General features: G+C 51.6%; 10 protein-coding genes across 10 annotated transcripts; 4 read left to right on the top strand and 6 right to left on the bottom strand.

Moving 5' to 3' along the window:
- Positions 1-1,592: 1,592 nt before the first annotated feature.
- On the bottom strand, positions 1,593-3,274 carry BCHE-4 (Cholinesterase; the record flags this gene model as incomplete). The annotated part of the gene is made up of 3 exons (XM_036639183.1): positions 1,593-2,126; positions 2,182-2,771; positions 2,821-3,274. 3 exons carry the CDS (start codon positions 3,272-3,274, stop codon positions 1,593-1,595), a joined length of 1,578 nt encoding a protein of 525 aa, XP_036495755.1.
- Positions 3,275-3,681: 407 nt separating this feature from the next.
- On the bottom strand, positions 3,682-5,726 carry CGCS363_v007333 (uncharacterized protein; the record flags this gene model as incomplete). Its single annotated transcript, XM_036639182.1, has 4 exons — positions 3,682-4,427; positions 4,484-5,087; positions 5,157-5,481; positions 5,539-5,726. 4 exons carry the CDS (start codon positions 5,724-5,726, stop codon positions 3,682-3,684), a joined length of 1,863 nt encoding a protein of 620 aa, XP_036495760.1.
- Positions 5,727-6,191: 465 nt separating this feature from the next.
- On the top strand, positions 6,192-8,780 carry lon (Lon protease; the record flags this gene model as incomplete). Its single annotated transcript, XM_036639181.1, has 6 exons — positions 6,192-7,295; positions 7,350-7,620; positions 7,674-7,916; positions 7,978-8,181; positions 8,238-8,510; positions 8,575-8,780. The coding sequence occupies 6 exons, from the start codon at positions 6,192-6,194 to the stop codon at positions 8,778-8,780; spliced, it is 2,301 nt and encodes a 766-aa protein (XP_036495761.1).
- Positions 8,781-9,946: 1,166 nt separating this feature from the next.
- psoC-1 (Methyltransferase psoC) lies at positions 9,947-10,991 on the bottom strand (the record flags this gene model as incomplete). The annotated part of the gene is made up of 4 exons (XM_036639180.1): positions 9,947-10,071; positions 10,124-10,426; positions 10,484-10,720; positions 10,781-10,991. 4 exons carry the CDS (start codon positions 10,989-10,991, stop codon positions 9,947-9,949), a joined length of 876 nt encoding a protein of 291 aa, XP_036495758.1.
- A 1,729-nt stretch (positions 10,992-12,720) lies between these two features.
- CGCS363_v007330 (uncharacterized protein) lies at positions 12,721-12,924 on the top strand (the record flags this gene model as incomplete). Its single annotated transcript, XM_036639179.1, has 1 exon — positions 12,721-12,924. The coding sequence occupies one exon, from the start codon at positions 12,721-12,723 to the stop codon at positions 12,922-12,924; it is 204 nt and encodes a 67-aa protein (XP_036495759.1).
- A 510-nt stretch (positions 12,925-13,434) lies between these two features.
- On the bottom strand, positions 13,435-15,170 carry phoD-3 (Alkaline phosphatase D; the record flags this gene model as incomplete). Its single annotated transcript, XM_036639178.1, has 3 exons — positions 13,435-13,719; positions 13,807-15,024; positions 15,087-15,170. The coding sequence occupies 3 exons, from the start codon at positions 15,168-15,170 to the stop codon at positions 13,435-13,437; spliced, it is 1,587 nt and encodes a 528-aa protein (XP_036496659.1).
- A 1,153-nt stretch (positions 15,171-16,323) lies between these two features.
- On the top strand, positions 16,324-18,079 carry GIT1-2 (Glycerophosphoinositol permease 1; the record flags this gene model as incomplete). Its single annotated transcript, XM_036639177.1, has 6 exons — positions 16,324-16,550; positions 16,615-16,765; positions 16,821-16,914; positions 16,966-17,183; positions 17,241-17,924; positions 17,987-18,079. 6 exons carry the CDS (start codon positions 16,324-16,326, stop codon positions 18,077-18,079), a joined length of 1,467 nt encoding a protein of 488 aa, XP_036496658.1.
- A 135-nt stretch (positions 18,080-18,214) lies between these two features.
- On the bottom strand, positions 18,215-20,083 carry hmt1-0 (Heavy metal tolerance protein; the record flags this gene model as incomplete). Its single annotated transcript, XM_036639176.1, has 1 exon — positions 18,215-20,083. One exon carries the CDS (start codon positions 20,081-20,083, stop codon positions 18,215-18,217), a length of 1,869 nt encoding a protein of 622 aa, XP_036496665.1.
- Positions 20,084-21,627: 1,544 nt separating this feature from the next.
- On the bottom strand, positions 21,628-23,640 carry CGCS363_v007326 (FAD-dependent monooxygenase OpS4; the record flags this gene model as incomplete). Its single annotated transcript, XM_036639175.1, has 12 exons — positions 21,628-21,793; positions 21,848-21,948; positions 22,017-22,178; positions 22,229-22,377; positions 22,427-22,597; positions 22,650-22,714; positions 22,779-22,952; positions 23,001-23,020; positions 23,082-23,153; positions 23,210-23,276; positions 23,441-23,523; positions 23,575-23,640. 12 exons carry the CDS (start codon positions 23,638-23,640, stop codon positions 21,628-21,630), a joined length of 1,296 nt encoding a protein of 431 aa, XP_036496664.1.
- Positions 23,641-24,183: 543 nt separating this feature from the next.
- Positions 24,184-25,375, top strand: CGCS363_v007325 (uncharacterized protein; the record flags this gene model as incomplete). The annotated part of the gene is made up of 4 exons (XM_036639174.1): positions 24,184-24,392; positions 24,445-24,706; positions 24,757-25,147; positions 25,206-25,375. 4 exons carry the CDS (start codon positions 24,184-24,186, stop codon positions 25,373-25,375), a joined length of 1,032 nt encoding a protein of 343 aa, XP_036496667.1.
- Positions 25,376-25,927: the final 552 nt, after the last annotated feature.

Here is a 25,927-nt window from a genome sequence, read left to right as displayed (position 1 = left end):
TGGTTGGGAATGCCTTCATTGGGAACGATGACAAACCACCAAGGTTGCGATTTTATCGTGTTGCTAGATGAAGCAACCTCTTTATCCAACACAGGCCTCCTGATGCCTACGATGCAGAATGTTGTGGAGAATGCGACAACCGGGTTTACGTGATGCTCACCGACAACGAGAAGCTGCCTGCGAAGAGAAGATGGTTCTAGAAGATGCTGGATGGGAGTGGAGGATGCCACGAGAGCCCTGTATCGAGGAAGATTTGCTCATGCCTCTGATAATGCGATTGACGATGTCTTCGCATAGCATAAAATCTCACTGATCTCCAAGACGTGTGTCATCGGGTGGTAAACTGGTGCGATAGGTGCACCACTCACGTCTGAAGCTGTACAGCAGCTGAGGGACATGGAACCAATCCTAAGGTACGCAATTGTACCTGCGAAGGAAGGAAGAGGAAGCAACAGTGTCAGTAGGTGTGCGACACAGGGTGAACGCTTACAGGGGCCAATTGCAGTATGGGATCAAAAGAAGAATTACTGAAATCCACCTCCCTTCTAAATGATGAACGCCCTGTGATCTATCTATATACAACCGTGCCGCTTCTTTGTTGTTCTCCCCCGTCCCCCTCGTTCCCCTGCCTCCCCTTTCTAGCTCCTTCCGAAACGATCCTGACAAAAAGATTGACAGAGTCCAGCTGTAGAGGAAGATGGAGTAGACGCCGGGTGCCTCTGGCCCACCTGTAGAAGGATAGGCGAGCCAGGGGCTGGAGGAGTCTGTCTGTAGAGGAAGGCAGAGTCAACTCCGGGGTGCCCGAGTCTGCCTGTAGAGGAAGACAGAGTCGAGGGCGGGTGTCCTTGGCCCATCCTGTAGAGGAGGGAAGGTCGAGCCAAGGCTAGCCGAGTCCACCTGTAGAGGAAGATGGAGTCGAAGCTCTTCAAGCTTTTGACCCGGAGGCAAGCTTGGAATGTCCCACCCGAGTCATGGCTGTAGAGGAAGCCAGAGTTCGAAGGTAGGTAGCGGAGTCCGTCTGTAGAGGAAGATGGAGCCGAACGCCAAAAGCGAAAGCCTGAGATAAAGCTGTAGAGGAAGCTGGGATTGAAACTCGAAGGCTGTAATGGAAGATGAGGAAGAAAGAGAAGAAAGAAGAGGAAATTGGCAGGGAGGGATCGCAGGTTTCTTATTCACTCCTCCGGGGGACCTGTTTGGCCTGGAGACCGGAACAGCTGGTCGAGGTTCGGTGAGGGCCGGTAGATGTGTCGTGGATCTACGTTTCATCACCACCTTTATGTCCGGTATTTGCGACGGTACCACACAAATGCCAGAGTTAGACTGGCATTAATGATTGATTGAACTGTGCTTTACCTTTCCGGCCGGGGAGACGTTCGGTGAACACAGAATGGATTTCATTAACGGTATATGTCGCATGCGAGTGGATACTCAAGAGACGAAGTTGGCCAAATCCGACTTTTGATCTTCAATCTTCAATCTATACACAAAATCGTAGGCTCAGGTCTTTCATACATATGTACAGTGCAGGAAAGATAAGATCACGGGAAAGACAAGCCCCGTTCTGTTGCTGGCTTTACCGAAAGTGTGTCACTCTACAACGACGAACTCGGAGTTGCCAGAGCCCCCATAGTAACAGTAGAACACGGGGCGCCATACAATTCCGGCTTCACAAAGCTTGGTTGAGGGTTGTTGCCTAGAGCCAAGAGAACCAGAGAGTCTGTCTCTGGGTTAAACTTGGGCCAACCAATCACCTCACTCAACCCATTCTGGGGGTCATTCGAGAACGCAGCCCAGGCTCGCTGCATGACCTTGGTAGTCTCCCTTTGCGCGTCTGAAGGAGGGATACCGCTGACGTCTTCGGATGCGCCAAAGATCATGTGCAGATCGACGCCATGGTAGGCGCCGCTGGTGGGGAAGAGGCGGGTGTTGTCCCAGTCGCCAAAGTAGCGGTAGATCCAGGCCGGCACGCCTTGAGCGAGGCGTGCGTTGGCTTGGTAGAGGTTGGGACATGTGAAGGACTCCAACAGGAAGGATGCCACTTGCTCTGGAGTTGGCACTACGCCGTTGCCGTAAGCTGGTATCCGGTAGTATCCGTCTTCGTTGTTGTTGTTCCCGAAAAGAATGGGCTGTTTTCTTGTTTGAGTAACAATTTGAGAGGGACTGAGAGGGTTGGATACTGACCAACTTGGCAAAACTGCCGTTCTTTGTCAAGGAAACGTAGTCTGGAAAGACAATCTCGTTGTCGACAATGGGATAGAATGGGGGAATAGAGCGGAGAACGCTGCTACTGGAGGTCGGCTTCACAGCCGCAGCGGCCGCCTTGATATCCTCCCAGTCTTTCTCGCGCATGCATGCCAGGACGTCCTCAGAGCCAGTGCAGTTAACAGCCCCAACAACAGTGTTCCAGTTCCGCTCAGGTATGCCCGGGCTATTCAACGGGAAGCTGAATGCGTTCCCCGACGGCGCGATGAGCCCGTTCACAATGGGGTCTTGGGTATACGCATATGACCAGTAATCCACGCTAACGCCGCCGGATGATTGTCCGGCAATGGCGATCTTGCTCGGGTCGCCACCGAAGCTGGCGATGTTGGCATGCACCCATTCGACAGCGGCACGTTGGTCTCTCAGACCAAGGTTCTGCGGCTGCCCAGTGATTCCAGGGAACCCGAAAATGTTGATGCGGTAGTTGACCGTCACCACTACCACGTCTTGAGCGTCTGCGAAATATTTGCCGTTGTAGAAGGGGCTATTGGTGTTGCCGATGGCAAATCCTGCGAATTCAGTCAGCATCTGGGTAGAAGTCCGCTGCAGGCTACTCACGTCCGCCGTAGAAGAAGATAATCACAGGCTTGTTGGAAGGCTGTGACCTCTTTGCTGGTTTGGCCCAGATGTTGAGGGTGAGGCAATCCTCGCTTTGAGGAGTGCCCGCGCCGGAAGCGAAGTAGCTGATGATGCGCTCGGCTTGGGGAGTCATGTCGGGATAGTCCACTTGTTTGGATGGCGACAGCGGACAGTCGAACCCGAACTTTGATGCCTCATATGATGCATTGCTCGTGAATTGCACCGGCGGAGCGAATCGAAGGTCGCCGACGGGAGGTTTCGCGTACGGGATTCCGAGGTACTCAATCACGGCTGAGGCATTGGACGCGATATGTCCGGTGATGGGGCCATTCGTCGTGTTCACCGTTAGCCGGTCTTCCCTATGGTGGTTTTGCGAGGCGGCGACGAGGCTCGCAAAGGCTGCGAGACCAACCTCAAGCCAGAAGAGACGCATCTTCGGCTTCGAGAGCGATGTTGAGGTGAAGTTGAAGTTGCTCAAAATCGCGGAACTTTGGTGTTCTTTTGTGTGACCGCCACAACGTTGTATTGGGCTTACTGAACCCGCTTTTGCCCCCGAATCCTTCTGAATGATCGCTGTTCGTTGAGCTAAAGCAACTCCCATGTTCGCTTCTGCACCGCTAATCACCGGACGGGAAACAGCGCCGCAGCTAGCTGGATCGAGCGGCTCGTACGGAGACAGCGTCCCTCGTCATCAAGAATGATTTGCTCGACCCCCGTGAAAAATAGATTGTGATGATTTGCGTGGATCGGACTCTCACATTACGCCGAAATGGAACAAAATAGAGTCGCATTGCCGATCTCTGAATCGACCCCTTGTACGTCCGCTACAACTCTCATTGCCTATTCATCAAAGTCTTGTCGGTCCAATGCCACCCCACGCCCAAATGAATGAATATCAATGGTCGAGATCTCTGACCTTGAGAGCTCATCCTGCAAAACAACCGACCTACCCGTGGTAAACAGTAGAACCTTCCATTTGTCTCCGCGTAAGATCTTCAGGAGATCGGAAAGGTAGTTGTCGGTCCCTCGATCAGTAAGCCAATGAAGACCATCAATGATGCATAGCACTGGCCCGGGCATAAGACCGCCAAGATCAGCAAGAATTGAAGTGGCCTGGCTCCAAGTCCCCAGAGATCCGTCAAGAGCTGTAAACCATCTCTCCGAAAGGTCGATAATAGTATCTAGCAACGGAGGAAGAAGCTCGATCAGCTGCCTGATGAGTGCATAAACCAAAGATAGCATCGCTTGTGCCTCCATGGTGTCGTTCCCATCCCTTAACCTCTCGCCTCGCCTGAGTTCGCAGAAGTACGAGATGACCGGCAACTTTGTTCTCTCGGCAAGGGCTATGATCGTAGGTGCCATCATTGTGACTGGATTTTCGAAATCATCACCATCCACCGGAGGACCTTCAAGCCACAGCAAGTTTGGCGCCGGTGCCCTGACCCAATCACCGATTTCCCTGAATGACTCTGGTGGTACCATTATTGACTCAAAGGCTTCGTGTGAGAGTCGTACTCTGTCTCGGTAGAAAACGTCTTCGAGTTGACGGGAGCAAATGGCAACCTTTTCAGAGGTATACTCCGATACTGCGTCAGCAAAATTAGCAGTTAGACCCTAGCATAGACCAATGAAGCTAGCATACCTTGTGCAGGCCCATCTAGTGATACGAAAGCCGTGGAAGACAACTCCTGCCTGTTCGTTTGGGCTTGATTATATTCCAACCAACGGATCGCTTTCTCTTCCAGCAAATTGACAATGCTGTTGGCCAGCTGCTGCTGCTTTTCAGCAGTCCACATTCCTGATATCCGACTTTGCTCCCTCGAGATACTCTCAGCACAGTACTTCATCTCTGCCTGATACCGCTTCTCACCCTCAAACCCCGCCCGAAGATCTCTCGCTGAACTCTCTACTGTCAATCTTAAGGATCTGAGTTCTGCTCGAGATTTCTGCGACGCTAGGTTTCGGATACGATCCGAGATGCCTTTGATCTTGTTCATTTCGTTCTCAAAAACGCTGGGCAGATCGTCGTTGAATGAGTCAAGTAGTCGTTTGACCCTCTTTTTCATCATCCAGTCCATGATGCTACCCATGAAAAGAAAAATGTGAGCATAAAGCTCCGCAATGAGGGTCTTCATGTCCTCCATGTTGAACAACTCGAGGTCCGTTTTGCAATCATCGACATGCTTACTTATGATGCATAGTGATTCCGAAAGCCCTTCGGCAATCTTTTCGTGGTTGGCACTTGCCTGGACAAAACGTGGGTTAGCTCAGCTCCGCCGGCGACATCTTCCTCAATTAGGTAAGTGGAGACGTACTTGTATCAACACATTGAGAGTTCCAGTAAAGATGGAAACGTATTCGTTTCCGGATGGCAGAATTTCTAAAAAGGACTGATGAGATTTGAGAGTTCCGCAGAACTGGTGGAATAGTCGCTTGGCTCTGCCCAGCCGGCCATTGCTGCGCTTCAAATCCCACGCCCGTTGAATCTCATGAACAGCATGAATAACTCCATTCATTGTAGGTTCGGATAATCTGATATTCAGTCGGTCTTTTGCTGTGCTAGACCCTTCGAATACCTTCCATTTCTCACGTAATTGCTTGGTCTCGACGTCGAGGACTTGGGTGACTGGGTTCGAATTTCTATGGGACTGCGTGAGCGCCAGCTAATGATGCTGCATTATCAGTGGAGGTTCATACCTGGATTCTTCATTGTCAAAAGGTGACTCGAAGAAATACCGCCATGGATCTCGAACGTCGTCTCTGCCTCCTTGGTGTTGAGCCCATACGTGCGCCAGACTGTGAGCATCCCTGTCTGGGGGTAATCGTTCTTCGACCTCGAAGCTGTATGCGCGGACAATTTGTCTAGATTCGCTGATAATATTCATTCTGACCACGCAGAGATAGCGTAGACTGTTTCGTGGCCAAATTCGTTGAGAGTGGTACACTAATCAGCAAGCTTGGGATGGATGGGTGATGGATCAGGCTGTGAAAGAACGCGAGCAGAGGGGTTGAAGATAACGGCTGAAGCGAGACCAACCTCATGTACCCTCAACAAGTGAGGCGTCTAAACGATTGGATATTATTCTGCCCAGAATCATCTGCAGCTGACATGCAGCAAATATTGCATTTCAAAGGATGCCACCAATCCAAAGGAAGCTCTCGTTACACACAACGTCTGTCGCCGGGGCTGAGCCCGTAGGTGGCCGGTTACCCCGCTCCTATCGCGAATTGATAAATGCCGCGGTTGTCTCTATTTTCTATAAGTAAGTTCAAATCCCTCGTTGGAAATTTTGACGCCCTATCCAAGAAATGCGATCTAATCTCTTCTTTTCGCAAGCTTGAGCGCTGAAATGTCGGCCGCTAGCACCACCACCGATTCATCGAGACAGGTTTTGGAAGGGGATGAAAAGGAGGAGCCTGAGTCTCACCCATGTGCCGATGTCGAAGACGATGCGGTTGCTGAAGAGAATGTCGGGAATCTCACCGGAGCCGAAGACGCGCTAGACGAGCTTGGACAAGTCGAAAGGGATGAGGTCGCCCACGAAGCTGAACCGGCAAATCCGAGAGTCGGCTACCGTGTCGAGTATCGAAATCGACGGACGAATGAGTTTATATCACACAGAATCCATGATGGAACCTACGCCCCAGACATCGATCAAACAGGGAATCCTATTTTTGAAGTGATAACTTCCTACAAAGTACTCGCAGACACGACCATAGACCTAGCTGTCAACTCCCTAGCTCTTCCGACTTACAGTCTTCGAATCCACTCCCTAGCGCTCATTAACGCCATTCAATCGGTGGTACGGTACTACCCGGGCCAAGACCTATCCGGGGAGTATATCAACGTTCCATGGCCCTATCCAGTCCTGGTTCATCACTTCGATGAGTTACACCAGTTTCGCCAGGACTGTTTGTCCAAAACACGGGATGAACTCTGCAGTCGAGAGAAGGATGCTGCTGAACACCTTCGTATCCTTATTGAATACCTAGAACAAGAAGTCATGAAAGAAGTCAGAGAAGAGCAAGAGCGGAATAAAAAGGGCATTGAAACATTTGACTGGATGTGGGTAGCTCACAAACCGGGTGTCACTGTATTCCACAAAGGCCAAACTCATCTCGAATGGGACGCGGGTGTGGTGCATTCCGTCACAGGAGGGACACTCGACAACCCCCCCTCATCTTGGGCCATGGAAATTTGGAAACTTCAGTACGGAGGTAATGTCGTGAACCGTGTCTGGGATGAGACGTTCTTGCGTTGGAAATTTGATGGCGAGAGAAAAGAGATAAGAGAGAATAGTGGCTTAAAGTTCATGGACCCAACGACAAGCGATCAATTCCTCGACGATGAAATTGCTCGTGGACTCATCAAAAGGGGTCAGAGCTATGTGGAGATGCTCAAACCGAGATGCTATCAGTACAAGGGGAAGAGCGAAGACTTCAATTCCATCGGTGTAAGTTCCCTTCCACTATATGTTAAAAGCCCTTTACTAAGACGTGCTTCAAAGATGGACAGTTTGGTGATGGTGGACTTGAAAACAGTCTATGATGATGAGATTGATGAAGTTCCAGTGCAACTAGCGCAACAGGACCTTAGGAGCTGGGTGAGTGACTGCACCTGCGACGTGTGTCGACGGAGGAAGCAAGATGAAAGTCAACTAAAACGCGATGCTCCCCAATTCGTCTCATTCGGCAACAAGACCAAGGATTTCACTGCTCACGAGCTCCTTCTCATGCCAAAGTTTGTCACAGCTTACGTTTTTAGGACTCGTACTTGGGGTGAGAAGCATTCAGATTCCTGTTCCCATGTTTCAGGGTACTGACGGAACCAGAGCCTGTTCGAGTATGTGATCTTCATGAACCCGAATTCAAAGAGAACATGATAAGTCATTTGGTCATGAGTGAGAGCCGTCTGAAAACTCTCAAAGCCTTGTCAAAAAGCTTCACCAGGGTTACTGTGAGGGAAGAAGTCCTCGCAGAAAAACGGTGGAGCGCAGACTTCGTCCGCGGAAAAGGAAACGGACTGATTTTCCTCTTGCATGGAAAACCCGGTGTTGGAAAGACTTGCACTGCCGGTAAAGGGCACACTCTTTGGTCTTCCTTTACAACAAGTCAAGCTAAAACAAATCTTGACAGAATGCATAGCCGAATTTACTCGGCGTCCGTTGATGATTTTGACGACAAGCGACATTGGAACCGATCCCGAAGCAGTTGAAAACAATCTGACAGACAACTTCAAGAAGGCAATGAAATGGAATGCTGTTCTTCTTATTGACGAGGCCGACGTGTTTATGGAGCGCCGTACAACGTCTGATTTGACCCGGAATAGCCTGGTGGCTGGTGAGAACATTGTCTTCGCTTGCTGTCAGGAAGCGTGTCCACTAATAGTCTGATAGGGTTTCTGAGAGCCCTCGAGTTTTATGACGGCATACTCTTTCTGACTACAAACCGAGTGGGATCGTTCGATGATGCATTTATCTCCCGCATTCATATTCAATTGTACTACCCAGACTTCAGTGACGACGAGCGACAAAGGGTGTGGAGGACCTTTATTGACAAGCTGGGCCGAGAGAGGGGCGAGACGATTCGCCTAACCATGGACGCCAAGGAGTATATTGAGTCAACCAGGATGCAGGCCCTGAAGTGGAACGGTAGAGAGATACGAAATGGTTAGTAGCCTGAGGTCATGTTGCATAGTCTGTCGACCCTTGCGCTAATATGTATATGCTGCAGCGTTTCAGACAGCTGTGGCCCTGGCAGAGTATGAAGCGGACAAGGACAGCGAAGGTAGAATCAAGGTGAAGGATGACCATCTCAAAGCGGTTGTCGACCTTTCGAAAGACTTCAAAAGCTATCTGAAGGATCTCCATCGCAAGGACGAGGGGAAGAGAGCAGAGCACAGACACGAGAGATTAGACAGCTTCGAAGGATCTAAGTAAGCGCCTTGACAAAGGTTGGCTTAACTGGTTGAACAGGCAAGTGCCCAAGATTGGTCCGATGGCATATTGTTTTATTGCGAAATGGGTAATTTGAGCTTTTGCTTGTCGTTGTTAAGTATCCTCTTATTCTCTCTCCTGTGGTGACTCTACCGAGACCAAGCTAGGCCTTATTGTATGTGTTATTTGTGCCACTCAATACCGCGTCACTTTACGTCACCAAGGATTGATTTGAGTGAAACGAGACAGCTGATAAGGCATTCTACCTCGGTTTGGCTTGAAGGATTCAACCAGAATCTAGGCGGTCCGCTATACTCTAGTGCGAGGTATGCGCCAAGAGTAAGCTTGTGATCCTTCGAAAACACCTTCCTTGATTAGACAAGCTTGCCAATCCCAAGTTTACCTAAGTCTGTACTGACTGGGGTTGATCAGCTGTTCGAAAGCAGGTATATAGAGCAGCCCTCTCGGGAAACTTTGGTTGGGAATACAATTGAGCCCAAAACACAAGTTCCCGACAAAGCTTCCGTCGCACATCACAGATACTCAATTCAGGTTAGAGGCCTCCCAGTATAAGCACATAACTTTGAGTTGATTATGTGATATGACAATGCTAGACGCTAATGTGAGAAAAGCTCCCAAATCAAAGAAATGGTCAGACTCAACTTCGCCGTTCTCGTCATCGCGGCTACCGTGGCGTTTGCTGCTCCGGAGGCTATCAAGGCACGACAAGCTGCCGGATGTCAGCCTGCAGAGACTGTCTGCCGCGATGGTTGGGCTTGGTGCTGCTCTGGATCTACCTGCTACGAATTTGCTCCTCCCGTGGCTTGTTAAAGACACCAACGTCCGCGAGAGGCATTGCGAATCTGCGGCGAGAATAATGGCTATCGTAGACAGGATTGCTAGAATCAAAATCTAGCCAATGGTCTCTTTTGCAAAGGAAATAGCCTTGTTTGGGATGAGAGTGTGGTACAGAGCATGGATAGCCGTAGCGCTATCTTACATGGACTGGTTTTGCTGCTGTGTTCGTCGCTGCACTTCTCCTGCACAAATCGAAATCATCGAGCGCAGCTGTATTCTCATTATATTCCATCAACCACTTTGACCACCTGGGTCGTCTCTCTCTGTTTGACACTATTATCACATGCAGCGTGAGTCGGCATGCTATCAGACTACGCAGCCGCCTTCTGGCCGTACACAATAACACCGGGGAAATTTCCGCCCTTCTCCGTCATGTCTTTGATGTATCTCTCTTCGAGGTTCTCAAACACGGAAGCTGGCATCTCGGGGCACATCACTAGCGATGCAACGTCAGCTCCATCACAGTTGGCGCCAAGGACGTGACTGACCTTTCGCCTGTCTTGAAACAAGGGCGATTGTGCGTTTAAATGGCTCAATGGACATTTTCATGTCCTCGTCGTTGGCATGTACTCTGCCGACGCCGCAGTTGATCCGCTCCAATTTGACGTTCTGCAACCCCGCCTTTTTGAATGCCTCGGGCAATTTCTGCTGATACCCCCGATCCATGCCCACCTTCTCCATCATCGTTCCGATAATGTGAATGACATCCTTCAGGGCCTGGGGCTGGTCTGGTTGGTCGGAAGACACATCCAATTCCATAGCCTGCAGCCATCCACCAGGCGCCAATGTTTCTATCAAAAGTCAGGCCACAATGCAACTCAGAAGTGGCGGGAAACACGAATACTCACCCGCAAGATTCGCCACGGCCTTCTCAACGCCGGATTTACTTGTGCTGTGAAGTACGTTGCGGACATGGGTCATGTCGAACTTTCCCTTGAGGTCGTCGGCGGGTGGATCGCAGACGTCCTGGGTTACGTAGCGGATGTTGCCCTGAGCTGACGTGGGCATGAAAACGGTCGACACGTCTGCGCCAACCAATTCGGCGGAGGGTGGGACTTGTTTCTGCAGGTCCCTGAGAAGCGTCCCTAATCTTGCGCGTCAACTTCAGGTTCTGGTGAATGCAACTGGCTACGAGAGCAGCGTACCATCGGCGCAACCCATGTCGAGGACCTTTAGTCCGTCTTTCTTGAGGTCGACGGGGGCGAATGCGATTTTGTCGTTGAGGCACATCTGGATCCAGCGGTGCTGGATTTGGAGACGCTCCACTTCGGCGTCGGCGTTACCAACCATGGCCAGGTATGACTTGTCGTCCTGGGCCTGGGCCTGGGCCCCGTTTGCACCGTTTGCGCCGTTCATGTTGAAAGTATCGTGATAATTGAATTAAATAGCTGAGATTTAGAAGTAAGAAAGAATTGATGAATCACCAAGAGATGTTGAGAGATGGTGGAAGAGCAATCACTTATTATATGCAGGTCATCGTCCCAAGCTTCAACACCAACTCGCGAAAGTCTCAATGTCAGCTGCTAGAGGCATCGGCAAAAACATACCGAAAAGCGCTGGCTACCGAAGAGACGGTAGCCAGGGCGCAGTTCTAGAATGCGACAGCTAGTCAGAATATTGCCTGTTTCGACCAATGGCTACCGCTCAGTACCTACTTTTGCCATGCAAACTCAACCAGAAAGCCGGGGAGCATGAACTTCAACTTGTGTTTGCAGTATGGCAGAAGTTTCGATTGCTCAGGAAACAACATGGAATGGCAACATGCCGGTTAGCGAGCCTCGAGATACGGATCCGATAGCGATACCGAACGGGCTTTGAGAGCGCCAGAGCGCAATAACATTTATTCCATCGAGAATCTCACTTTCAGACGATCCGATTCTCCGTCCGTTGAACGAGCAAACTACTCGACTTGACAACTCTCCCTCCGGCTTCAGATGGATGGGGAGTTAGGGATGGTGAGGTCAGTGACGTGTTGGTGGGAGGGAGGGTTCATCGGGTGCGGGCGAGAGGGGCCGGCCGAGCTCCACGTTTTCCCTTCCCGTTTGCCCCTTGCCATCAAACATGTGCCTGGTGGCTCGAGCCACGCAACAGGCACTATCAATCAGTTACAGACGTGCGGACTAACCGAGGTTTACGCTGTCATGTTGCTTCTGTATTTAATTCTGTTTCGTTTGCAATTGAGTTCCCCTTTGTCAGCCGACTGCAGCAAGTCTATGCATGCCCCCGGCGTACTTTCATCTGCTATGCCGCTTCCGCCGTCCGCAGCCGTGGCGGCGTGGCTCCGTCTAGTCAGCCGGACGGGGGCCGGGACGAGAAAAGCATCAATTCGGGGCTGGGCACTATTCGGGTGATCCGAGTAGATTGTCGCTTAGAGGCATGGCAATTCGGAGAATCCTGCATAGCAATTCAGCCGGCGCCGAGCGGTTCCTGGCGTGCCTGGCAGAAGAACGGATGGGTTACAATACTGTGTCACATCGCCCGAGCCAAGCGGGTTGATCCATGCCCTGCAACGTATATCACTGCGCGTATCTCAACATACATGAAACCGCTGCCCCAATCTTGAGCTAAATAAGCAAAGTCACGCCATCCCTGGGAAACACTCACTGTAGGGCTGTTTCTCAGCGCCCTTTGGCTGCTCTCTCAGTGCCGCTGTGCCGCTGCCCGCATGGCACAGCAGTCAACCCTTGAGTCCCTCACATTGCCGAGTCATTCTGGCTGATCCCCTTACCACCTTCCCTCATGGCGCGTGCGAAGATCCGAATCTCTTACGGCCATTGGCTCCACCCCAGAGACGATCAAGGTTTGAACATTGATTAAGAGCCATTATCATCCCATCTAAGCCGTCCGCCGCTGTCTCGTACTTAATGACCCCGTCTACCCTCCATCTTCTTCGACAGTGTTTCGTGTTCGCGAGTGTCAAGCCTCAGTGTGTGGAAAAAAACTCCGTCCGTTGCTCTCTGTCCTTTTTGCCTCTCTCGAGTTGACCTCGACACCACCGTTCACTCCTTACCACCACGCCTTACACCGCGAACGCGAAATCGATATCGAACCGCAGCGCAGATCGCTTGCTTCGACAACCGTCATCATGAAGGCCACATTCGCTTATGTCATGGTCGCCGCGCTCTTCGGAGTGTCGCAGGCTTCCGTTACCCCGCTCAACAACATCATCCGCCATGAGTACAACCTGAACGCCAGAGCTGGTGTTCACGGCAACCTGGCTGCGATCGCTCGCCGTGATGAGGCAGCGGCGCACACGCCCGAGTCCGACGTCTTGCAACCCGTCGTCTAAGACCACCACAAACACCGAGCACACGATGGCAATCCCAAAGCTACCACATGGGCGCACCGGCAACACCAGGCAACGGGCCACTTGGTCCGCCAAGTCTTCTTCACACCAAACGGAGCACAGCCAGATGCATGGCTCTCCAAGCAACTTTCAACCTTCAATTCTTGCATGCGTTAGACATGCCACCTAGGGTACATGAGCGGGAGTTTACGGGCGAGTTGGGAATATGAGGGAGGCGTTCGCAGGATCCGAAATGAATTGGGGGTTGACCGGGCACGGGAAAACGGGACACGGGAGGGATGATGGCGGAGGGCGACTTGGCCGGACTGGTCTCAACAAACATGACAGACACCACGCTTGACAAGATTTCATTTTTTTCTTCCAACAAACAAAACAGAATTCGTTCATCTCATCACACACCTGCCCCTCTCGAACAAGATTGACGTGATTTAACCTGCATCAACCCCTGCCGATAAGATCCCGCCCTAGCTGAGCTATTTTCTCAGCCCAGCGCTATCGCTGATAAGTCCAGGTGTAATTCCACGTCTTTTGCCCTTGAACCACCAAGTCGTAGTCCACCACCAAGCGATCATCTTCCGAAGTGTCGAAGGAAACAACGCCGAACTTGGAGCTGCCCCAAGGATGCGAATGCACAGAGACGTCCGTGTCCTCGATCTGCCTGTGATACCGAGTGAACGGTTCGTAGAACTGGTTTAGAGGGGACGTGGAAAATTCTATGATCGCCTTCCCACCCTTGTCGCCAGGCGGGAAAATTGTCGTCGCGTGTTCATGGCGATCCTAAAAAGCAATGTTAATCTCGACAATCACAATAGAGGAGATTGCCATCTCCACTGCAGTTTTCGGCCGGAGAGAAGCTTAACTCACCCCACTCAAGATAACCACTCCCTCGGTCAACCTCATCATGTCTAAGACCTGCCCCCGCTCGTGGAGGTATCCGGACCAGCTGTCGGCCGAATCGGGTCCCCTCCAATTTCGCGTGAAGGGCACGCTGCTCACGACGACCTTCCATGCTTTTTCGGACGCCAGCCACGCCTGGAGATCCGCGAGCTGGGCGGGGCCCAGCATCGTCTTGCCGGGCCCGTCGTCCATGGATTCCGCAGATCGGTATCGTCGGGTGTCCAGGACGAAGAAGGAGATGTCCCCCCTGCGGAAGATGTAATGCGTCTTGCCGAGGCCGAACTGCGACGAGGGGTTCGCGTGCCCCTGGTAGGCCCAGAACGGCTGCATAGCGGACTGGTACAACCCTGTCTCGTTGGCGGCCCAGTCGTTGATGATTTCATGATCGTCGTAGAGATGGAGCCATGGCAGGGAGCGGAGTGCCGGCGTCCAGCTTGGCGAAGCGTAAACCTGGCGGTAGGCGGTGGTGTAGTCCTCAGGGGTCCAGCCCAGGGCGATGGGTAAGTCGATGTAGATGAAGTCGCCGAGGAAGAGCATCATGTCGACCGGCTTCTGCATGAGATATTGGTCTAGGTATTCGAGCCCCTTGATTCTGAGACCATGATCCACCGGGCTGTAGGGGTAAAAAGGCTTTATGCAACTAGTTGACACTAGACTCCATCGCTTGGGGTCTCTGGCTGCTGTCTTGAATGAGCCTGCATGGCTTGCATTAGTAGTGTAATAGTACTCAGTATTGGCTTCGAGTTCTTCAAAAAGGAATGTTCCGGTATAGTCGTTTGCGTCGGTCACAGTGATGACCTGAGACTTTGGCTGCCTTGCATCTTCATCCGCCGAAGTAAGTCTAATTTCGACATGTGTGATAGGCGCAATTGGGGCACGAGCAACGATGCGCGCTGAGGTCTCGTCGACGTAACCCACACGAGAGAATGAGATGCCGTTGCTTTGATGAAGGTAATGACTTCGATACAGGAAGTCCCAAACGGCTCCCAGAGACAGTAGATTCAACAAAATCGTAATGAAGCTCGAAAGAAACTGCCTTGAGTCCACCCAGCCACATAGGAGCAGCAAGCTTGGATGACGGCGCTTAGGCTGAGAATTGCCCGAGAAGAGTTTTGCGATGAGGTAAAGGACGTAAACCGCAAAGTTGCCGTAGATGCGGTTGAGATACTTTCGTCCCAGAGGATGCTGTCTCAGTGTTAGCTGTTTGACTTTTCCATAGACAACTCGAAGTTCAGATAGTCAAGTACAAATCTTGTGAAAATCACCGCAGTGATCCTGAGAGTGAGCGTCGTGATGGCGGCCACGGAATCCAGAACGCTTGACAATGCCATATTCAGACTGCTTGTACCCTGGTTGGTTGTTCCCCCGATGTTGATTTTAAGTTGCTTCCGACGCAAGACGGTTTGTCATCCGTTTATCAGTCGACATGTTCGGTCAAAGTTGGTAGGAGGAGAGACCTAGACTTCCTAGTTTCTCACCCTCTTGCCGAATCTTCAGCCCAGGTCCGTGGTCTTGGAAATATGGTCCTTGTCCGGTGGAGGTTCAAACCTTCCATGAAGTGGCCAGCAATCCAGTCTTGCCAATGAGGAAGACACGTGCTGCATCTCGTCGGCTCAATCAGCAGTTTGCAGTTTCTAAGATTCACCAAGAGGGGCCTGTGGGCTGGCATGCGCGTCCCAGGCCGCGTTCCCGAGCCGATCGGATTTAAACCGACTGTTAAACACACATCCAAACGCTCTCGAATTGCAATGGCCCCCACCGAAGGATTGTGTTCACGAACTGGTAGGGTTCATATCGGAACCAACATGTGGACCGCGGGCAGCGGGACTCCACTCCGATCGACGTCTGACAAGTCCGCATTCCACCACGTGGGTGCCGTTGAGCGCCGGGACCCGACGGATTTCCTCCGACAGCGGGGACTTCTCAACAGCATCCAATAGAGAGGTTTTAGAGCTTGTGAAAGCTTGTTTTCGCTCTTAACTTACTGGCGAGGAAGCTCGTCCTTGTCATGCGAAGGAACGCTATGCTCCTGCAAGAATCAACTTCCGGTATTCCTGGTTTCGGTCATGTTCCGTACATCTAATTGCCATCCTTTATCAGTCCTTGAGTGCAAGTTTTCAAGCACGTGCCCAATGGTTCGCGACGACTGGCAGCTCCCAACCATGAGAATCACTATTGAGCTCCAATGGCCGGCACATTTTATCCAACTTGGCGGGGGACCGGGAGCCACCAAGTGGTGCGTTAACACATCGAGTGTCGGTTCGCGCCCGGATTCCTTCTGGTTTTGCGTGCGAAACCCCGTCGAAGATCTTCAAAGTCCTTGCGTACCGAGGGCTTGGTATGATCAGGGGTTCCACGTGCAGTAGCTGCAAAACTTCCAGGTGCCGGGACTGTACCATACTTAAGTCTTTGGTCGTCCATATTCCGTCTCGACCGAGAAACTTTGGTGGAGTTAGCCTCAAAGTCGCATCGAACATCTTCAACATGGAGACCGTAACACGCTCAGAAGCAGGCTCCGAGTCCGCCAACGACATCCCACAGAAAGATGCCGGAGTTGTCGTCACATCCCGAGACGACGCCTCGTCACAGGAGCAGACTCCTCCGGCCAGGACGGCTGGCAAGCTCGATGTGCTGGTTCAAGGTGTCGCGCTGTTCTCGGATGGATACAACATTCAGATCATCGGCTACATGAACACGGTCTTGGCGAAGCTGTAAGTTCCCAAGGTCCAGCATGTTCCGTCGAAAATCGAACCTTTTGACTGACATTCTCCCCAGCTATCCGAAGCAAATGACTAGCGAGGTCAAGACCAGACTTTCCAACTCCATTCTTATTGGTGACATTTTTGGCATGCTCATCTTTGGACTCTGCATCGACAGGTTCGGCAGAAAAGTTGGCATCGTACTCACCACTTTCTTCCTGGTTTTGGTGAGTTGCTAGCTGTTTACTCTTCTAGCAAAGACATTACAGCTAAGATATTCAGGGTATCGTGATTGCGACTGCCGCGCATGGAACTTCCGTGGAAGGAATGTTCTGGATGATGGTTATCGGGCGTGGAGTCGCGGGAGTTGGTGCTGGTAGGCCCATGCGGACGCCTTCATTCTAATACCTCGACTCACCCTTTCTAGGTGGAGAGTACACTGTCTGCACATCCCAAGCTCTCGAATGCGCCGACAGTACCGAAGCCATGCGAAGGCGGCGTGGAATGCTCGTCGCCGTTTCCACGAATGCTGCCATTATCTCGGGTTTCGTAGGCTCCAGCATCGTCTCTCTCATCGTCGTCGCAGCTTACAACGGCCAAGCCAGCGACGGTATTTGGCGCATTTGTTTCGGCATTGGTATCTTCGTAAGTAGATCGTTCCGGTTCCCAGAGCCCCAGAAGGCTGACTATCGGCTTGAAAAGCTCCCCTTGGTGATTTTTTTCTTCCGCATGCGACTCGTCGACTCCCAGCAGTACAAGAAACATGCAATCCAGCAGAACATTCCTTACAAGCTTGCTCTGAAGTTCTACTGGAAGCCTCTCCTCGGCTGCTGCAGCGCCTGGTTCCTCTACGATGCCGTGGTCTATCCCTTCAACCTCCTCGCCCCTACCCTAGTCTCAGGTTTCTCCTCCCAGCAAACCATGATCCAGTCCATCGGTTGGTCGGCATTGATCAATGCGTTTGCTCTTCCCGGCGCTTTTATCGGAGCGTTGTTGATGGACCGCATTGGTCGCCGCCAGACATACGCCCTCGGCTGGGCCATCGTCTGCATTTTCGGTTTCGCAATCGGCGGGTCCATGATCCAGCTCAACAACGTCTTCCCTCTGTTCGTCACTTTGTACGGTCTCTTTCAGACTTTCTTGTCTGTGGGACCGGGCGACTGCAACTTCCTCGTTTCCAGCGAGTCTTTCCCGACTCCGCTCAGAGGGCACTTCCTTGGATTTGCGGCTGCGGTCGGTAAGGCTGGTGCTGCTGTTGGAACGACGGCACTCAGCGCCGCTCTCGCCAGCTTTGATGATCGCCTGAAGGGCCAGCAAGCCATTTTCTTGATTGGAAGTGGCATTTCTGTCATTGGCACTCTGTGTGTCTGGTTTCTGATTCCTAACGTGAGCTCCAAACCCTCTCCCCTTCTCCTTTGCCCTTTTGACTTAGCTAATCATGTGCAAAGGCTCCTAAACATCTGGAGGATGAGGATGTGAGATTCAAGAAGTATCTCGAGGCGAATGGATATGATACCAGCAATATGGGGTTGAAGGCTTAGTAGTCATTCGACCGATAAAGCCGCCTAGACATCACAGGCTCCCAGCTTTGAGAAAGAGGAAGGGACAGAAGGTGTTTTCCATCAAAAGCAAATGTATTTCGCTACCTAATAATGCAAAGGAAAAGCACGCGCATTCTATAATGATGTGGCCTTCTCCGAGTTACCGCCGATTTGCCTTGTCCACAGATCCATGTATCTGCCTCCAAGAGTCAGCAACTCATTATGAGTTCCACTCTCTACTACCCTTCCCTCATGAACCACGATGATCTTGTCTGCACTGACAACCGTAGATAGTCGATGCGCAATGACAAAAGTCGTCCTGCCCTCCTTCAACACGTCCAACGCGCCCTGGATGCTCGATTCCGTCTTGGTGTCTACCGCGCTGGTAGCCTCGTCGAGAATAAGGATTGGCGGGTCCTTCAAGAAAACTCGTGCAATAGCCAGTCGCTGGATCTCACCACCTGACAGCTTGACACCCTGCTCTCCCACACGACTTTGATAGCCATCCGCAAACGACAAGATCCTGTCGTGGATTGCGGCCGCTCGGCAGGCATCGAAGATCTCCTCATCCGTGGCCATCGGCCGGGCGTAGCGGAGATTTTCCATGACTGTTGCATTGAACAGCAACGGATCTTGCGGGACGACGCCAAGGGCATCTCGAAGTGAGCTGAGGGTAATGTCGCGAATGTCGTGGCCGTCGATAGTGATGCGGCCGGAAGTCACATTGTAGAATCGAAGCAGAAGTTTCATGATGGAGGACTTTCCAGCACCAGTCTCTCCGACTAGGGCAATGGTATGCCCTGGCGCAGCCGATATGTTCAGGTCTTGAATCGTAGGCCGTCTTGGATCGTAAGAGAAGCTGACGTTCTCGAACTCGACGTGCCCCTTGACGTCCCTCAGCTCTCTTGCATTGTCACTTTCGACGATCGTTGACTTGGTTTGGAGGAGATTGAGAAGACGCTCGGCATCGACCAGATCATTCATCAAGTACCGGTAATCGTGCGAAAGCCACTTCAATGGCCAGACCAGATAGTCCCAGTACTGAAGCAAAAAGACAAAGTCGCCCGCAGTGGCTCTGCCTTGCGAGATCTCGCGCAAAACCAAGCTGGCAAGAACGAAGAAGGTGAGCGGAACAGCCATGTCGAGAAGGCCTTGAACCAGGGCGTCGCCAATACCGTATCTACGGCTCGCTTCAAGTCGAGACTCAACGGTCTGGCCAAAGCGACGCTTCTCATAGCCAAACATGTTGAAGTAAGTGACAGTCTGCCAACCTTGGACAGCCTGGTGCATGACCCTGGCCTCCTCTCTCTCAGCCTTGCTTGAGGCTCGCTTGTTTTTGATGTTCATGCTGGATGTGTAGACTTCAAGTGTCATGAACGCTGCCGCGGCCAAGGCCATGGCAAGAGCGAGGTAGACATTGAACTTCCAGTAAAGCAGCCAAAATGCCACAAACAGATCGATGACGGTAGGCAGTATCTCGTTGACAGCGGTGTCCAGAACGTTGGTGAGCGACTCGCCCTGCTCAATAGCCTTCATTACTTCAGCTGAGTCTCTCTCAGAATGAAACTCCATAGACAGGCCCATGACATGACCAAAGGCGGCGTTAGTAACTTGGCGGTAGGAGAATTGCTTTATCGGGATCTTGGCGAGCGCGTCAAGAAGACCGAGGCCTGCATCATCCTTCAGAATGACCAAACCGAGCCAGATGGCAAGAGTCCCGTAAGGAGCCTGGTTGTTGAGGATCTCATCCGTAACGCGGCCTAGCTGACTTGGGATCAAGACGTTCAAGACTCTCCGTCCAGCGATGGAAAATAAGCAAAGAAAGATGGAGAGCTGGACTTTCCGGTCTTTCTTTGGGATCAGATAAGGCAGAAAGATGGCGAAGTCTTTGATGTACCCTAGCCAACCTCCCGTCTCTTTAAGTCGCTTAGCACGGCGGCGTTTGATGCTGGCGCTGTCATCCTCGTCATCTTCGGAATCGGAGTCAGAGTCCTTGCTGGCCATTTCCGTCTCAGTATCGTCGCTAAATGGCACGCTGCCGTAACAAGTTGAATCGCTTCTGTCGGTAGATGAACTCGCCCGGAGGAATGGCTGGCTTTCTTCCGAGGGATCTTGTTGATTCTTGCTCAGTGATTGACTTAGCCGGACCGAGAGAAGGAGCAACACAGCCAGCAGGCGGACTGCCTGGCAGCAGAGAATGGCGATTTGTTGGATAGAGTTAAGATCGCCAACAGCGGTCAAAACTAGTAGTGGAGTTTCAAAGAGAACTGTGGCGGCGGGAACGCCCAGAGAAAAGCCGCGTCCATGGCGACGAAAAAAAATGACTGTCCAAGCGAAAATAGACACAAAGAGATGAACCAAATGAGATTGTTCAGTTTCCAATGCGTTTGGTTGATTAGCAGTGATAACGAATTCTGAGAAAAGTGTAGAAAAAGTGACAAGTAAAAGAAATAATCGTGGTTTTGATTGATTTTGTGGTAATGGTCGTACTCTATTGTCTGTTACTCGGCGGAGTTGTGCAAGTGTTGAAACAGCTGGGACTAGAGCGACGCCCAGTGCACAGCCGTAGTGAAGGGCTTGACAAGCCCCAAGGCGAGTGACCATACTGGATGGGAGCGGTGACGCTTGGCTGAAGATGATCATGCTTTGGTGAACAGGAGGCTCAAGATCAAGGCGGAAGAAACTTAATAGATATATAAATCTGAGTTGGTTCGAACTGGCGCGTGTGACGTAAGACCAAATGCCGGCGTGCATCGCAAACCAACAACAGTCTGCTTAGCTGTGTACCGTACCCTTTAGTGCTGATTCTGTCATCCCCACTACATTTACGATGTCCCGCAGTGGGCAAGTTTGTCTTGACCTTTTTCGTGTGGGCAGTGCTCATACACTGAAATCTGACTCTTACCGGGCCCGGGCCGTCTCTAGCTAGACTGTTTAGACTGCGCTGAAGCGCGAACTTGAGTCGGAACGCGCGGGCTGCGGCATAGCTGTAGCAGTTCGTCTCTATTAGGCTATCTTCAACAGGTCCTAATTGGACCATTTTCAGTGGTTTGCCGCGGTGTTCTCGGGGTCCACGATGCACAGCCATACCTTCAGCTGCAACCCAATTCATGTTCCCTGTAAATGTTTCTTTCATTTGAGCCAATCCCCACTGAGGCCAAACCCAACTCAATTTCGATGCGATGCTATCCATTCGCAAAAAAAGCAGCAGATCAATCGACATTGGGTGAAAGCAAGTCACAATTGTCTGGGAGCATCATGATGAGCCATCATATGACTCACATATGCACATCAGCAGTGACATGCAAGACCCGAATTGAGCTTTCTTGAAGAAGAACTGTTCTGTTGTCAGACGACAGAACCAATCAACTGATTTCGGCAAAAGTCCTCCACTTGCGTAACGGCTAACATGCTGTTTGGGTGGCGAATTCGATGCTCAACCAACAGTCCGTAAAATTCTGTCCAATTTGTCGACCGCAATGCAGCAAACATGAATCTCAAAGTCTAACTTGTACCGGTTCTCCCACTCCCCTCGATTTACTGGCACCTCATTCGCTTCCAAGACTGAGAGCCGTCATGTTTGTCGCAAGGGCGGCTGCGCCCTGGTGCTTGTTGTCAGGAATCGCAGCCAACTCCTTCAGCTTGGCCTGCTTCTCCATCCACGCTCGTGCTCCACCGTAATTGCAGTTGTAATCCATGAACTCTCCGGGATTCCTGTCCATGTCAGAACCTTCACTATCACCCTAATCGAAGAATAGTTTCACTCACATTGTGATTTTGTTGGTGGACTTGTCAGTTGCTGGCTTGCCTGACTGCCTGCTGTAACCCTGGATGAGCGTTGCGCGATCGTATCTGCATTCGAAAACGGTCTGTTCTGGTTGTTAGGATAAGAAGCATATTGCGCAGATGTTGTGCTTGCCTTCAGCAAACTAGCAACCTCCTCCTCCGTTGGCTTAGTCTTGACATCGGAGAAGATAGCTCCAAGCGCTTCTGCGTCTTCGACACTCTGGCTAGCTCCTTGACCCTGGGTCGGAAGCATCGGGTGGCTTGCATCGCCAATGATGATGGTGCGTCCTTTATGCCATGTCTTCAGAGGATCCTACAAGACAGCTGTCAGTGAAAACCCTCCTGAATTTGGCTTCGACTTACAAGATCACGTAACTGCCACAGGCCAACTTCGGTGCAGTTCTTAAAGACAGCTCTTGCCCAAGGAGGAAATACTTTGAAAGTTTCCCTGAGCTTTTCGGGATCTCCCTTAGTCGTCCAGGACTTGCCTTCTGCATTCTCTTGCATTTGATCTGCTAACTATTAGCAACGGCTTCGCATCAAACGAGACAGCTCACGTACCATCTGGGACCATTGCGACAATGCTGTAAATTGAACCATCTCTAGCAGGGCCCATGATGATTCTTCGGTCATGGCCCATTATCATCGTGGTGATTGACTCTTTGGGGTCGATCACGGATGTGAAGTCTTTGTCTTGCTCGAGTTCCGAGCTGTCAATAATGAGTCGGTACGCTACTTAAGATTAGCTGCTGCAAGATGCGAGAAATACTGCATGTGGGCTCACCCGACAATCCGGTGGGTATCGCGGGAGCCTCTTTTTCAATGACAGCCTGTCTCAGGACACTCTTACTGTCATATAAAGTAAGCCAAAACCGAATTTGAGAAAGGGCGGTAACTTGGACGTGATACGTACATGCCGTCGGCACCTACGACCAGGTCCCCAACGATCTCCTCGCCGGACTCAAGCTTCACAACACCAGCGTCTGGGTCACAACTCGCGACCACGCAACCAGTACGGACAATCACTGGGCCGTCATCTGACGTTTCTCTTGTTGCAGCTTCTTTGAGTGCATCATGCAGATCAACCCTTGGCAGTCAGCTTCTGCATCTTGACTCCATACCGCTCTTCGCCTACCGGTGGTAAACCATGCGTTCCTATGCGGCCGGTCAGTTATCATTGACAGAATGGCTCTTATGCAGTGAAGGATTTACTTACGGCTCCATAGTTCTTCTTGAGATGAAATGGGATCTCGGCGTGAAGTTTGCCGTCGGTGTCATAAATGCGGAACTGGTGAGAACATCAGCGCCATGTAGTTGGATGTCTCGTTGCCTATCAATGCGCACCGCCTTGTCGGCCATGGAGCCCTTCTTGGCAAGTGAGTCTTCGAGACCCCATCCCTTCTCAACAATTCTGCAAACCGATAGTTAGCTAAATGAAAGGAGGTAGCCATGTCCAGGAAGTCGAAGGCAAACGCACTTCGAAGCATTCGGCTGTAAGCTGCGATACCAAGTCGGCCACGTCAGCTTAATCGTTACAGGAATAGGCTCATAGCAGCCTTGTTCATGGAGTCCTACGATATTGTTGCACCGATTTCCTTGTTCAGATGACTTTGTTCTAACACAGTGATGTGCCGATTCGGCCCACGCAATGCAATGGCCTGTAAGTATTAGCAATGATGTGTCAATGACTTGGCAAGGGTTCAACATACCGAGGAGAGGCCTGCGATCCCGCCACCGACGATGACAATGTTAAATGTACTAGAAATGGCAGCCATGGCGATGTATTACCACAGGTCTCACTGAAGGTATGCCGAGTAAAAACGCCCAGAGCACCCTAGCAAGATCAAACACGAATCCTAACCAAGTTTCGACGAACCAAAGTGAATTTTAGACAATCGGAAGATGCAGACTGCTCCGAGGGAAGTCATATGCCTACCGCATCCTCGCTCATGGTAATCATCCTTCAATCAATGGCCGTCCACTTGCCGACGACCCACCGTAGTCGGCACGCGTGCCATGGCAATGTGGAGAAAGTTCAGGGGTACTTATTTCGCAGTGAAATCCGAACCGAACAAACCGAACCGAGGATTTGGAGGGGCCCGAGTGTAAGTCACCACGGGCGACCGTCGTCGACCTCGGAGACTTGGAGGAACCCCCGGGCGCACGGAAAGCTATTATTCAGGAGTAGAATATTGTGGCAAACATCCAAGATATCAATAAGAGCCGCGATCGTCTAACCCGAGTCAGACCTTTTGCAACAGCTCTGCAGCAGTCCAAGACGCACTTGCATTGGCACACGTACATCAACCACATCCAACATGGCCACCACTACCACCATCACTGAGCAGCCCAGCGCTCCCATCACGGCCGTCGACGATGGTCGCATGAAGATGGATGGCTCAGACCCGACGTTTGGTGACTGGAGAGATGATCTTCTTCGCGATGGCTATGCCTTGATCAAAGGTGCCATCCCGAGAGAGCGTGCCGATGGCTACGCCGACAAGATGTACTCAGTCCTTGAGTCGTTGTAAGTAAATATCGCCCTCTAGGAAAAGCTCGAAAGCTGACCAATTTGGCAGTGGTCTTGGATACGACCGCAACGACCCGTCTACCGTTCACCCCGACAAGCTTCCCGTCATCAACGAGAAGGGCATGCTGATGGCCTACGGCGCCTGCCACGAAGACTTCGTCTGGAGCATCCGTAGCGAGCCTGGGGTAGTCGGACCCTTCGAGCAGGTCTACAACACCGAAGACTTGATTGTATCTTTCGACGTCATCAACTATGGCTTCGCCAACCGCGCCAACCTGCCAGAGAATAAGCCTTGGCCTCACCAAGATCAAGTATGTGTAGGACAGACTCAAGACAAGAATCGCTACTAACACCATGCCAGGACCCCGAGAAGCCTGGTTTCCGCTGCCTCCAAGGCCTCGTCAACCTCCACCCTTGCGGTCCCAATGACGGCGGTCTGATTGTCTGCAAGGGCTCTCACAACCTCAGCGCCCAATTCCACGAAGAGCTCAAGGACGAGCCTCGCATTCCCGCCTGGACGAAGGAGTGGTACGGCTTCACCGACCGCGGGATGCAGTGGCTCAAGGACCACGGCGGCGAGTGGATCAAGGTCTGTGCCGACCCCGGTGACTTGATTGTCTGGGACTCCCGAACCGCACACTACAACGTCCCTGTCAAGGGCGAGATTGACCGCATGGCTGTCTACACCTGCTTCATGCCCGTGACCGACGCTACTCAAGAGGACCTTTTGAGGAAGAAGGCCGCATACGAAGGTAAAATGATATTATTCCACATATAATTGGGCATTTCGCTAACCCCTTGCCTGCGTAGCCCGCCTAGGAACTACCCACTGGCCCAACGCCAGACACACCGGCTCGAACGCTGCAGTTCGCAACGGAAAGCCCGATCACATTGTGAGGGACAGGCCACTGAACGACGCGGTGTTGAGTGAGAGAGCTTTCAAGTTGACCGGAATTCCCTATATCCAAACAAGCGCATGAGCTAAAAACACGGGCTCTTCTGGCTTCATCTTCATGTATTCAAAAGACATTGTCATTCGCTAGCATAGTGTACAAGAACAAGACTGCTATCCTTCAAACCATTGTCTCACCAGTGAAAACCGTGATATACACCGAACTTCGAGCAGGGCAAGGCCTGCAACGTGCCTTGTTGCAACATGCATCGCCAACAAGGGCCCTTGCCTTCAACAGACACTCATGCAGTACTCTTCAACGATGCATTGGCGCATGCATTGTCAATCACTGTATTCCGAGTCTTGCTCCGAGGATTTCGCGTCAAGATCCGAAGATCCTGGCTCTTTCTTCATGGCATCGCCATCCGTGAAGAATTCCCGATTCCGCGGATGTGGTAGCTAAGAACAACATTAGCCCAAACCGTACCGAGCTGCGTTCGCCATCCGAGATGAGCCCAATCACGAAAGATGCCATCGCGACTCTATCCAATAGTTGCCACATAGCAGGGGAAAGCATATCCGCGATGATCCGCTCTTGGCCAAGGGCGAAGGCACTGATAAGACAATAACAAAGACGTCG

Source organism: Colletotrichum siamense, assembly GCF_013390195.1.
Source record: "Colletotrichum siamense strain Cg363 chromosome Unknown KSG_Cg363_contig04, whole genome shotgun sequence".
Classification (NCBI taxonomy): Eukaryota; Fungi; Ascomycota; class Sordariomycetes; order Glomerellales; family Glomerellaceae; genus Colletotrichum; species Colletotrichum siamense.
This window is presented reverse-complemented; position numbering and strand designations above follow the sequence as displayed.